Here is a 12,554-nt window from a genome sequence, read left to right as displayed (position 1 = left end):
AATCTTACCATTAAATAAAGTTACACACATGCACAGCCCAAAATAAATTTAAGGGAGAAGAAACAACATTTGTTTTAAAAGATAAAGGAGAAAAAGGTAATTGGCTTGAATAAACTCTTTTAAAAGAGAGATTGAAATAGTGGCAGAGAATAATCAACAGTATCCTTTTATTTTTTCCTCCTATCTTTTGCCAAAGTCACACATCTCTGCTCCAATGGGACATAACATTATAATGACACGAAAGGAGGGAGTGTGATTTTATAACTTACATCAACAAGCTATTAGCTTCATATCACCAGCATTGATAAGAAACAAGGGATTGGTGAAGTAACTGTCTATGATAACAGATTAGCCTAAATTGAACCAGTTTAAGAGAAGGAAAAGAGAGAAAGACCATTTCCAGACATTAGTTTTCTTTCATGCTAATCAAGTTCAAAATTCAGATTAAACCAGCCCTAGGAGAGGGTTCTGTAAGAAAATACATCATATTCAGCAGAAAATCCATACTTCTCAAGTTTCTTTAAGAATTGGGTAAGGGAAACTACAGTCGTAAACACATCTGCAGGCATCAGATGCCTTATACCACCATCTTCAACTTGCTCCCAGCTCATTCTTCATTTTAGAATTTAGTTTGGAATTGCCTTGGTGTTTTTTAAACATCCCCACTGCTTTTCCAAACCATCTCAAAAATATTATGACTTCAGCTTCACAGATACAAACAAAACTATTCCTGGGAGGTCCAGAGTTCATCTGTCTGAACCTCACGAGTCCCAAAGCACCAGTCATATGTGCAAACAATACAGAGAAGTGGGCACCCAAAGATTCATGGAGCTCTAAGGGCTGAAGCCAACACCCCACCCTCCAGAAAAAAAACCCTGTCCAGAACAAAGACTGCTGATATTCAGGGAGACAGGGACAGGGTGGGACGTGTGGGACTAGGTTACAGACAACATTTTCTAGCCTGTTCATGTTTCCTCACATGAAGGATGGCATTCTCCCTGCTCGTGAATCTCCTTAGATGTTATTCCCCATAAGATAATTTAAAAATAGCTGTTTGATTTAGAGGCAGTAAGAGAGAGAGAATAAAGGATACTGCTAATTATTCTCTGCTAGTTTCCAAATATCTCTCTTAAAAGCTTTTATTCACACCAACACACATTTTTTTCCTCTTTATCTTTCAAAACACATCTGGTTGTTTTTTCTCCCCTGAAATTTGTTTTGGGCTGTGTATGTGTGTAGCTTTATATTTATTATGTTAAGATTGTGATCAGTTTAATTTACTTCTCTGTTCTACAGCAGGTAATATGCCAAACAGCCCTTTGAAAGCACAGTCTGAAGTCTTGACTAAGGTCTAGGGTACGTTCATCTATTAGCGATTAGAATTAGTTGTCCACCTTTCCTTGCTGCCCTCTTGCAATGGCAAGGAATGTGGTGCACCTCGTGCTGTTAAGTTACAGGACACAGAGGCAGTAAAGCTGCAAATGGGTTGGACAGCTTATCATAAGGGCAAAAAGAAATTGCCTAAACATCTACCATCTCTGCCATAAGACAACAGTTCAGTTTCCCGTCATCCCTTCGAACTCTGCCATGCTCAGCAACTACTAGTTTCCTCTGGAAAATCAGTGCTTCAAAAAGTGAATAACACATCCAAAGTCTTTCCCATCACACTGTTGGGATTCTTCTTAGAATTTATGATGTACTTTGAATGTTTTTTACCATAGCATTTTTTTTTATCAGTTTGTTTCTTTTGCTTTTTATAAAAGATCACTCTAACTTTTTAAGAACTCAAAACAATGGTGCTGTTTGATTTATGACTAATTACCCTATGTCCTCATTAGCAAAAAAAATATCAATTGGTCATTCAGCTCTTATCTTCTGGCCAATAAATTAACTAGGCAATAATGTGTAAGTTGTAAAGAGAATGACGGTTCCCTTACTTTGGAAGTTTTTCCAGCACGGTCTTCAGTTCTTCACATATGAGCTTGACAAGTCCATTCTTTATGTTACTATATGAAACATCAATCATGAAGATGAAGGCTGGTGGGTTGGGAGGCTTATTCTTCTACAGGAAAGCAAACACATCACATAAACAGAAAGTAAATACATTGCATAATAAAATGTTGATACTCATTAGAAATCCTTGAAAGTTATCAGATGTTTCATTTAATTTTTAGGACATACCATCTGTGGAATTAAATCATTATTCTAGAATATCTAGAGCATCTTGTTTCAGATACTATTGAAGAGATAAAAGAATTTGCTTATTTTCCAGGGTATGACCTGGGTCAGTATTGAATTAGACATTATTATGACATCTAGCACAGAAGGTTCACTTTTGCAAAGTTTTATTACTACAGTTGCTGAAGGGAGAGTACAGTATTATGGCCAGACTTGCTTCTAACACTCTGCCTTAGGTCAAAATATGTTTGGCATGCTAACAAATTATGCTTAAAAAGAGTACATACATCAGTGTTTGTTTTTGAAACTGTAATAAAACTTCATTAATTTGGATGTCACTATTTTAGACTCTCTTCTATTAGCTCTTTCTGTTTTAAAGATATGAAATTGTTTATGAAAATATAACTGTATACTTCTAAAAACTGTACTATATTATTAAGTCCTCACCTAATTTCTTACACATTTGTGGTAACATAGAATGTTAGGCCTTTTCTTTATCTGTTTAAAACAATCACTGTGACATAAAGCAGCTGCTATGAAAATGTTTTTTAATTGTTGGTCCCTTTACTGGCTGGTGTTCAAACAGCTTTTAGGAAGTGATCCTTCAGTTGCATCTTACAAAATATTTAGAAAAAAGAGCCACAGGCAAACAACTTTAGTGACCTACACTACAGAAGAATTAAGATCAATGTAATTTTTAGCTTCACGATAAATCACAAAAATTTCTAAAATTGTATTTTAATTATTTTAAAATTAGATGACAATGTCTATAAATTATCTTACTGATTCATTCTATATCTACTACAAGGCTAGATTTAACTTTTTAAAATAAAATCCTTCATTTTAAATAACCAATTATAGGACTTAAAAATCATCATCCTGAAAATTTCATCTCCTTGCCAAAATCAGACCAACAAAGAAATGAAGAAATTCTGCTTTCTATGTGAATAATTTTTATTGCAAATCATTCCTGATTTATACCTACTTTAATTCACAACATAGACTTATGCTGATCTATAATGAATAAAAATTATAAGCATTTCCATTAATTAAACCAAAACCTCTTTATGAAAAACCCAAGTGTGCTGCACCATTCTTGTAATCTCTTCTAAATTCAACATTACCAATTCCTTAAGGAATATTTTCCATATCTCCAATTTGCACATTTCTACATAAATGCTTCACTGTAACTTGTTTTTGATATACTCAAAATTAATTCATCATTCCTCTAAATCACATTCTCTTCCCATTTCTCTGTCTCTATCAACATCACCACAGGCCAACTCAAAGGCTTGAAAGCAAGAAATTAGATTTGGCTGTTCCTTTTCCTTCAATAACCGAGTCCCGTTGTTTTCATTTTTCAGAATGATTCTTAAATGATGTTTTGGCCCATCCCTACTCTTAACCATCTGAAAGCTTGTCATCTCGTGCCTAGATGACTGTCATGCTTCGTCATTACCCTCCTTAATCTATTACTCTACCCATTCAATCCAGCTGGCTTTGTCCAGCAAGCTTAACATGTATGTACTCGATAAAACACTGGTTTTCCATGCCATCTTACTAAAACTGCTCTCTTAAAGGTCACTAAACCATCTAGATTGCAAACTACAGTGACTTGAAATAAAATCCAGCTCTCATCCTAGATCTCTTCTCTCTTTGCAATTTTAGGTACAACAGATCACTTTGGCTCTCTTAGCTGTCAAGGCACTGAAGCATCATTTCCTCTCCCAGTTCTCTAACTGCTGTTTCTGTTTTTCATTTTCTTTTCTTTATCCAACTTCTCTCCTCCCACCCATGTGCATCACAGAAATCTCATTCATTTGCTCAGTTTTAACCAGCACCTCTATATAGGCAACTCTTCAAATTCTTTCTCACTGTGATCCCTTTTGGGCTCAAGACCACCATTCCAATTAACTACAGCACACATCCACATAAAAGTTCTACAGCACCTCAGACTCAAAATTTTAGAGATTATGACAACATTTTCCCCACTGTATTTGTCTTTCCGATAAGAAACTTACTTAAAAAACACAATTAGCTAAAATAATCTGGGCTTGAAATCTCACTGTCTCCATGGACTTGTCTACCTCACTTAGATTACACAGTCAGTTAATTGTGAAGGCCCATGTGGCTCTCCTAGTTCCAATAGCCAAATTTAGATTCTCAATTTCTCTCTTTTTCTATTATTTTTAACTGTGGAAAAGTAAACATAAAAACTGCCATCTTAACCCTTTCAAGTGTACAGTTCAGTGGCATTAACTGCACTTACATTGCTGTGCAACCATTACCACCATCCATCACAGAATGCTTTTCAGCTTGTAAAACTGAAACTGTACCCTTAAATAATCTGTTTCCTCTCTCTAGCACCTTGCAATCACCATCCTATGTTTTGTCTCTATGAATTTGACTACTCTACATACCACATACAGAATCATTCCATATTTATCCTTTTTGTGGCTGGCTTATTTTACTTAGCATAACATCTTCAGCATTCATCCATTTTGTAGCATAGGTCAGACTTCCCTTCCTTTTTGAGGCTGAAAAATATTCCATTGTACATATATATCACATTTTGCTTTTCCATTCTTCTGTCAATAGACATTTGGTTGCTTCCTCTTTTTGGCTATTGTGAATACTGCTGCTATGAACATGGATATGTGAATGTCTTTTTGAGACTCTGCTTTCAATTATTTTGGGTACATAACCAGAAGTGAAATTGCTAGGTCATATGGTAATTCTATTTTTAATTTTTTGAGGAATTATCATACTACCCTCATTTTCTCTTAGTTGGACAACGACATTAATTTCTAATGCACCCTTGCCTCTAATCTCTCCTCTCATTACATAGACTGCTGTCAGAATAAACTATCTGATGTTCAATACAGATCACAATGCTACCTTCTCTGAGAACAGGAAGTTTACGGAGTCCTTAGAGCCTAGCACAGAGCATGGCACCACAAAGAATGCTCATTAACTGTTGACTGAGTGAGTGAATGCATGGATGAATGAATGGAAACAACTCCATCTTCACCTTGAATTGTCCTCATGGCCTACTGAATTAACATAAAATCTTCAATGCCTGGCATTGAAGACCTACCATGATACTCATTTTAAAAATATGTATAAAAACCTAAGAAATTAAAGATATGATGCTGGACCCAGGGGAAAATAAAAAGATAGACTGTGTCCTCAAAACAACTTCCCATTATTCCCAATATGCATTCTCCCAACAACTTAAGTGGTTGACATTTCCAAAACATCTCCTGTCCAGAAGTCACAGACTAGTGGGCCTAAACCAAAAATTTGGCTGGAAAAGTGTTTTGTTTGGCAGACTGTTTCAAAAAATATTTGAATTTAAATATATTTTGAGGGAAGGGATAATACACTCTCTAATTATTGTGGGCCACATCACTTCATCAACAATGTCTGCCTAGCCCCTAAAGAAATCTGAATAAATTGTCAATATGTTTGTGAAACTGTGTCTGCTCACTGTTCTAGTTCCCCTCTCCAGGCTCATAGTTTAACCTGCTTAAATGCCACCTCCTCTATGAAGCCTTCCCAATCCTGTTTTCTTATGGTACTATAATTATTCTATTCTTACAGGGTTTATAATATTTGAGTTTATACCAAATTATACACATTTCTTATCAGGTCTATACATGGTTAGTACATTGAGAGCAGGTTTATCATCTTGCTAATTTTGTTATCCCTTATAGCACATAGACAAGTACCTTAGAAATGTTATGCATCTGGTAATGTCAACGTGAATTACAATTAAGTGAAGAAACTACATTTTTGTTCAGAAAAAAATAAAAGCTGACTTGGAAGGAGGTTTTACATTTCAAGTATACTTTACATGCAGATATATTCCATAAACTTATAAATGATAAACTCTCAATTATGTGACAAAACTGAGGCCTTTTTTTTTTTTAACCAAGGGAACTCCAGAATGATTGTGTTAATACTTGCTCATGTATACACAGTGTATTGATCGAGAATAGGGCTTCTGTGGTCACACAGATATGGTTTTCAGTCTGGCTCCATCATTTCCTGGATGCATATAAAGCTGGCATTTAGGCACTCTCTAAGCCTAAGTTTCCTGTAATAATGATGGTATGCACCACATGGGTTCACCATGAGGACTAAATGATACAATACATAAAACAAATTTAGCCTACAGCTTGACACATGGTACGTGTTCAACAATTGTCAATTTTACTATCTAAAATCATCATTAAGATAAGCCACGATGAAAACGAAAATGTGATTTTGTAATTCCTCTTTCCAAGTGCATGGTATAAAAAATACAAGTACAAATTAAATAAGCTTTTTCATTGTCTGAATAGCTAAGCCAACTCATTATTATACTTTATTTACATTTTAAATTATAATTAAATCTGAAGATGTTTACAGTATATTTATTATGAACTCTACTTGGAATAATAAAAGGAAGATTATACTTACAAAAAGCTCTTCAAAATGTACAATTTTTGCTTGGTTCCTTGCCTGACTGGGCGAGATTTCCCATCAATTAGACTTCTGGAATATTTCCAGATAACAGAGTTTGAAGATACTAAGACTTTTGTTCCCAGAAACAGATTTGACTCTCTGCCTAAGTTTCTACTAAAAAAGCATACAATCAAAATCATGTCGCTTTTTTTGGCAGAGAACTGGAGACTGAGAGTATGGTCAGGTTTATACTATGGTTTCAAAGATGAGCGAATAAATTTTCCATCATTAGTTACAATGGCTTTCTTACATTCAATTAAAACATTAAATGTCTGCATGTTGCCTAATGATTGTCCTTCAGTTAACAGCAGTTAGGAACATATACTGTCCAAAAGTCATTGTATTTTAGGACATGCTTCTTGCCTAAAAATAAAGCATTTGTACCAAAATTCCTAGATTTTTCCCAAAGATGTTCGGATGTTGCAACATTTTAAACCAATAAAGCATTATGTTTTCTTTAACAACTAGTTCTATGTGATACAGGGCAAAATAATTATATAAAGCAGTAAAATAATAAATGCAGTAAGTTGTGTTAACGGAAAAATTTTTAAGAGTCAGTCAATGGAAAAAAAATCTGTTTAGAAAAATGTTCATTGTCATCTATACTCAATACATGACTGCTCCACATGACTGTTCCCCTTGCAAACATCTATAAAAGAAATTTGTGGGTCAGAAGTTGTTTTCTGGGAATTGGGCATTAGTAGACGTTCATTTTTAGAAGAGAAAACAAGAAAATAAGTCAGAATGACCCTGTTTCTTCAAGTCCACACATGCTGCTTCAAATATGTGCTGAAATCTGAATGATACCCAAGAAAACGTGATTTTCAAATCAGTGAAGAATTTTAAAGCCCTGCAAGGTACGCATATGGTGTCACTGTGACACTGGACAAGGAAAATGGATAGTCCTAGCAATAGTAATACTCACAAATTCATTCATTTATTCATTCCACATACACTGACCAACTACCTATCCTGTGCCAGATAGTGTGGTAAATGTCATAAAGATCACTAGGGTATCAGAATCTGTAAAGATGGCAGACATGCAATAAGATTTAAATTCCAAGTGGATAAATGCTAATAGAGAGATATAGACCAAATTCCATGAAAAAACAGAATGAAAAAAACAGAAAAAGTTGCATATACCTACACACAATAAAATTTCAGCCAGGCATTACAGAATAAATAGGGTGGGCTTTGCCAGTTGGGGTCTTTATAGATGTGGCAGGAAAATGGAAAGATATTCTGCTCAAATGAACATCTGGTATAAAGGCATGGAGTTGTCAAAGGGGCTGAGTTCAGAGTATGAGGTGAAAAGTTTTGTACAACTGAAGATACAGCTGAGGTGATAGTTTGGGGTTCAATGCTTAATGGCCTTATAAAGAAAGCTAATTTTTTTTTAAATTTAAGTTTTTAGAAATGAAATAACCAATAGAGGTTTATGGGAGGCAGTGAGTATACAGGCGGTGTCTCATGATCACATTACAGAGCAGTAGAATCAAAGGCCAGGATATCAGGCTGCTGAGAAAGTATAAGAGGGATTCTGAGAGCCCAAACCACTGTGGTGGTAACTGGAGTGAAGAGAGGTGCAGAAACACGTCAACAGTCCTCCTAAACATTTTGTTGAGCTTTTCTCTTCGAAGGGAAGTTTTTGAGACACTTTACAAAATAAAGGGGGCAGAGGCAATGTATGAAACTACTGCATTAAGAACCAGGTATATTCTGTCTGTCAGGGACATAAAAATTATTGTTTTCTATTTCTGACACCACATTTCTGTTTTTTGGCACAGAACTAGAAACAGAGTACAGTTAGATTTATAGTATGGTTGCAAAAATCAGCAAATAAATTTTCCATCATTAGTTACAATGGCTTTCTTACATTTAATTTAAAAATTAAGTATTTGCATATGATTGTCCTTCAGTTAACAGCAGTTAGGAGTATGTGGTGAAATGGTACCACCACTACCAGCATTTTGGTACCACCAAAATGCTTTGTTTGTGAATCAAGAGTCAGTTCTTTACATATGAAAGTTATTCACTTGAATCTGACATTGATGCATAAACCCTTGAAGTTCTGGGAACACTTACTCTGCAATAATCTAAAGTTGCAACATATTCATAAGATCCTAGAGATAACTCTGGTTTCTCATAGTGGTCTAGTCTTCTTCCAATGTGGTCCAGATGTTGGAAATAGAATGGTGGAACTAATAAAAAGAAAATAGGAAAGAAAATATTTTTTTTTTATAAACACAGACAATTTAATAAGTTCTCAAAATTTATTATGGGAGGAAAGGAGTTAGTATCAGGAAAAATGTATTTTAAAGCTGGAATGTAGTATATCTTAAATATGTACTATTTTAAAAACATGTCTTGGAAAGGAGGAGGGTTCCTCTTCTACAAGCTACTGATGACAAGGAACATTTATGATTTAGAACATCCTAGAAAAACAGGATATAAAAGTATTGGTGTTTTTAAGTTGTCGCAACTCCAATTTAATTGTCCCCATTTTATTACCTCTTTTTAAAAAGAATTCTACTTTTCTATCTGAATTTTTAATATACCTAACAGAAATAAACATTTGTTATTTGAACTATACTATGAACTACAATATTTATTATGCTTTAATTAAGAGATGTCTTCACCCACGGGGAGTTTGCATGGTAATCTTTTAATGTTTGGGCTTAAGAGTGGAGAGGATTACTGTATTAGGGAAAGACTACAGCACTTAGCTCTCAGCTAAGGAACTTTAATTTGATTCAAATGTCTAAGAAGGTTAGTTCTGGCAAAGATCTGGAAGTCATCCAATAGCACAGGAACACTTATGAGTCACATACTGAACACTTGGACAAATATGGCCTGGTATCTCTGTAAAAACGAACTCCTGTTGCCTTGAGATTAATAGGGCTGGCTACTAAACCACTGCCAATAAAAGTATTTAGAAAAACTACCAATGATCTGGTTTTAAGCTTTTTGTAAAGAACAACATTACCTTTGTAAAAACCATACAAGCAATGCTTCTTGTTTTTAAACCAACAATTCAGCATTATATATTTTTGACTGTGAAACTGACATAATAACAAGACCGCTTTCTGAGGTTGTACTTCTTTAAAAAACCCATTGAGGCTTGATTTTTCTACATTGTTACTGTATCACAACCATTACTTTTAAAGTTTTATAAGGTTCTTATGCACATAAAGATCTCTGAATTTGGAAATCTCTACTTCTTGAAAAGATTACAGAAGTAGAAACTGACAGGCTCAGCTGAGGTAAGTAAACTTTGAGGGTCTTAAATTGCTGTTTTATTACATTTAGATGAGATGGAGGATGCTGCAGAAAGGTACTATGTGAAAATTTTTTCCTTTAAATTTTTTTATATTCATTAGCATTTAATACTGTCTGTCATCTTTTGTAAGCCAAAATTCAAGTCATCCCATAAATCATGCACTACCCTTTGACCCCTGTCTTGCTGCAGGCCTCTGACCACACATGCTCCCCACTAGGCAATATCTGGACACTTTGCAAGTAAATAAGAGTAGAACCTCTTTCTAACTCCAACAAACCTCCGTCCTTGTTAGACCTAAATGAAGAATGTAGGGGTCAGCATACATTTATGGGAGTCTGGCTTCCTTGTAAAGACAAAATTTAGGCCTAGTATGAATAATTCTATTGGAAAATAAACATGGCAGCTTCCTAGGAGTGGATACCTGAGGGAACATAATCTGCTGTGCTGAGACACAAGAATTCTGAGTCATTTTTGCCTTCCGGGAAGTGGCTGGGCCTTTTAAGGCTCTGAGCCGACACTTTGGGTAGGAGGCCAAAGAGACACAACAAATTGAAGATCCTTGCTGCTCTTCATGCTGGGGAGGATTTTGGTCACCTTCCTAAGAAAGCTGGGGGCTTGGGTGAAGACATCTGAGGAACTGGTGGGCTCGGTGGAGGACTGTGTCCAATTGCTTTGGGAGAAGCCTCTGTCCCTTCTCAGGATTTTTTCCTCTAAAACTAAAGCACAGAGAAATGAATTGTCACAGGGCTCCAGAAATCCAGGTCCTAAGACTGAATGATGGCCATGAATTTGGTTGCAGATTTCATCCCGGTTGAGAGAGGTAACAAGATCTTCCTTAGAAAGAGAAGTAAGGGTAGAGAACTGTAAGGGAACAGAATCTGGTCTCAATGGATATCCAATTTGCACTGAGTGGAAACCACAGTTAATGCAAGGAGAGAGACATCCCAAGAGGCTGAGACCATAGTTTGGAACCAGTCTAGAAGTCAATGATTCAACTACACAGCAAGGTATGTTTAAGAACTGACCAAATGTCTACATGAGAGGCACTCACAAGGCCAGTCTCTGGCGCTCTAAGGTGGGTAAAGCCTATGGACTGTATGTGTGTGTGAGACAAGGGGGCAGGGACACAAGAAGGCAAGCAGTGCTCTCCCACAGAGAACGCTCACAGAGCCAAGATGCTCACAGAGCCATGAATGCAATGATGTAGGAGGAATACTGTCCCCAGCTCAGTTGTCATTAGGGAGTAGACAGTACCCATGGGCAGAACCATGTGTTCACAGGCAGACAGTGCTATATGCTCTTCAGATTTAATTACCTGCAGGGAAACCTGTCTACAAAGATAAAAAACAGAAGAAAACCTGTATTCTAATAATCATCACATGGTTCAAAAAATGTCAATGAATATGCAAATGTTCTCAGCCTGAGTATGTACCTCATTTAACAACAAATAATTAAAAATATACAGACATGTTATAAATGCAATAAATGTGAGATTACTTTCAGCAACTTTGCAGTTTTCTTCAACATCAGTGAATTTGTACTGGAATAAAACAAAATATAATGAATACGGGAAAGTTCTTTTTAATAATGTTCTTTCCTTCTTAATCCAACATTTACATCAGAGTGAAGTGTGTGTGTGTGTGTGTGTGTGTGTGTGTGTGTGTGTGTGTGTGTTTCTGTGTTAAAGCCCTAGGTTATATCTAAGCTTTTCCAAAATATCAATGAGCTCATATTCAAGAATAATCTTGAGGAGTGACAACAGAGGAAAAGTCTCCCAAGTTTATTATCTGTAATCCTAAGAGGTAAAAATCTTATTTTGTTTCCCACTGAGGCTTGGTGGAAGGGGATTAAGAAATAAAATTTTTCCCCACATTTGAGTTTCCTTTTATAAGAAACATTTCAACTTCCATGTGGGGCTCATGTAGTTACCTAAAGTTACAAGGGGCTTAAATTTCCCAAATAGAGCCTGTTACAGTTGGTTTCCTTCCAGAGAAATTATAAAGAAGGTACTGCTATATAGAAAAAAGAATCTATACTTTTCCTAAACTAACACGTATAATGCATTTTATTTAACAAAGAATTTCACAAAAGGCTTTTAAGAGCACTGCTTACCATCATTCACACAGTTGCAAAATCCACACTGATATCTCCTTCCTCCTTCGATGAACTGCATAAATGGGCACATGTAGGCCTTGCACCTATTGCATCTGACTGGTCCACTCTCGCCGTGATTTACCAAGTAAAGGGGAGTCTATGGAGAGGCAAGAAAAATTAGAATTTCTAGTTATTATAATTTGGAAAGCCTTCTAATGGCACTTTTTTTTTTTTTTTTTTGAGACTGAGTCTCACTCTGTCACCCAAGCTGGAGTGCAATGGCGTGATCTTGGCTCACTGCAACCTCTACCTCCTGGGTTCAAGCGATTCTCCTGCCTCAGCCTCCCAAGCGGCTGTGATCCCGCCACCACGCCTGGCTAATTTTTGTATTTTTAGTAGAGACGAGGTTTTACCATGTTGGCCAGGCCGCAGGTGATCTGCGCAAAGTGCTGGGATTACAGGCGTCAGCCACCATGCCTGGCCTAACAGCACT

The 12,554-nt window shown here is 36.1% G+C and overlaps 1 protein-coding gene across 8 annotated transcripts in view; it reads right to left on the bottom strand.

Moving 5' to 3' along the window:
- SEC24D (SEC24 homolog D, COPII component) overlaps nucleotides 1-12,554 on the bottom strand; it is a 105,489-nt gene that overhangs the window by 33,413 nt on the left and 59,522 nt on the right. For all 8 annotated transcript variants that reach the window (XM_078366571.1, XM_078366573.1, XM_078366572.1 and 5 more), the window contains 3 exons: nucleotides 12,080-12,218; nucleotides 8,773-8,888; nucleotides 1,938-2,062 (listed from right to left, as the gene is read on the bottom strand). In XM_078366571.1, the coding sequence (XP_078222697.1) occupies nucleotides 1,938-2,062; nucleotides 8,773-8,888; nucleotides 12,080-12,218 (380 nt within the window). The remainder of the gene's footprint in view (nucleotides 1-1,937; nucleotides 2,063-8,772; nucleotides 8,889-12,079; nucleotides 12,219-12,554) is intronic.

Source organism: Callithrix jacchus, chromosome 3 (assembly GCF_049354715.1).
Source record: "Callithrix jacchus isolate 240 chromosome 3, calJac240_pri, whole genome shotgun sequence".
Taxonomy (NCBI): Eukaryota; Metazoa; Chordata; class Mammalia; order Primates; family Cebidae; genus Callithrix; species Callithrix jacchus.
This window is presented reverse-complemented; position numbering and strand designations above follow the sequence as displayed.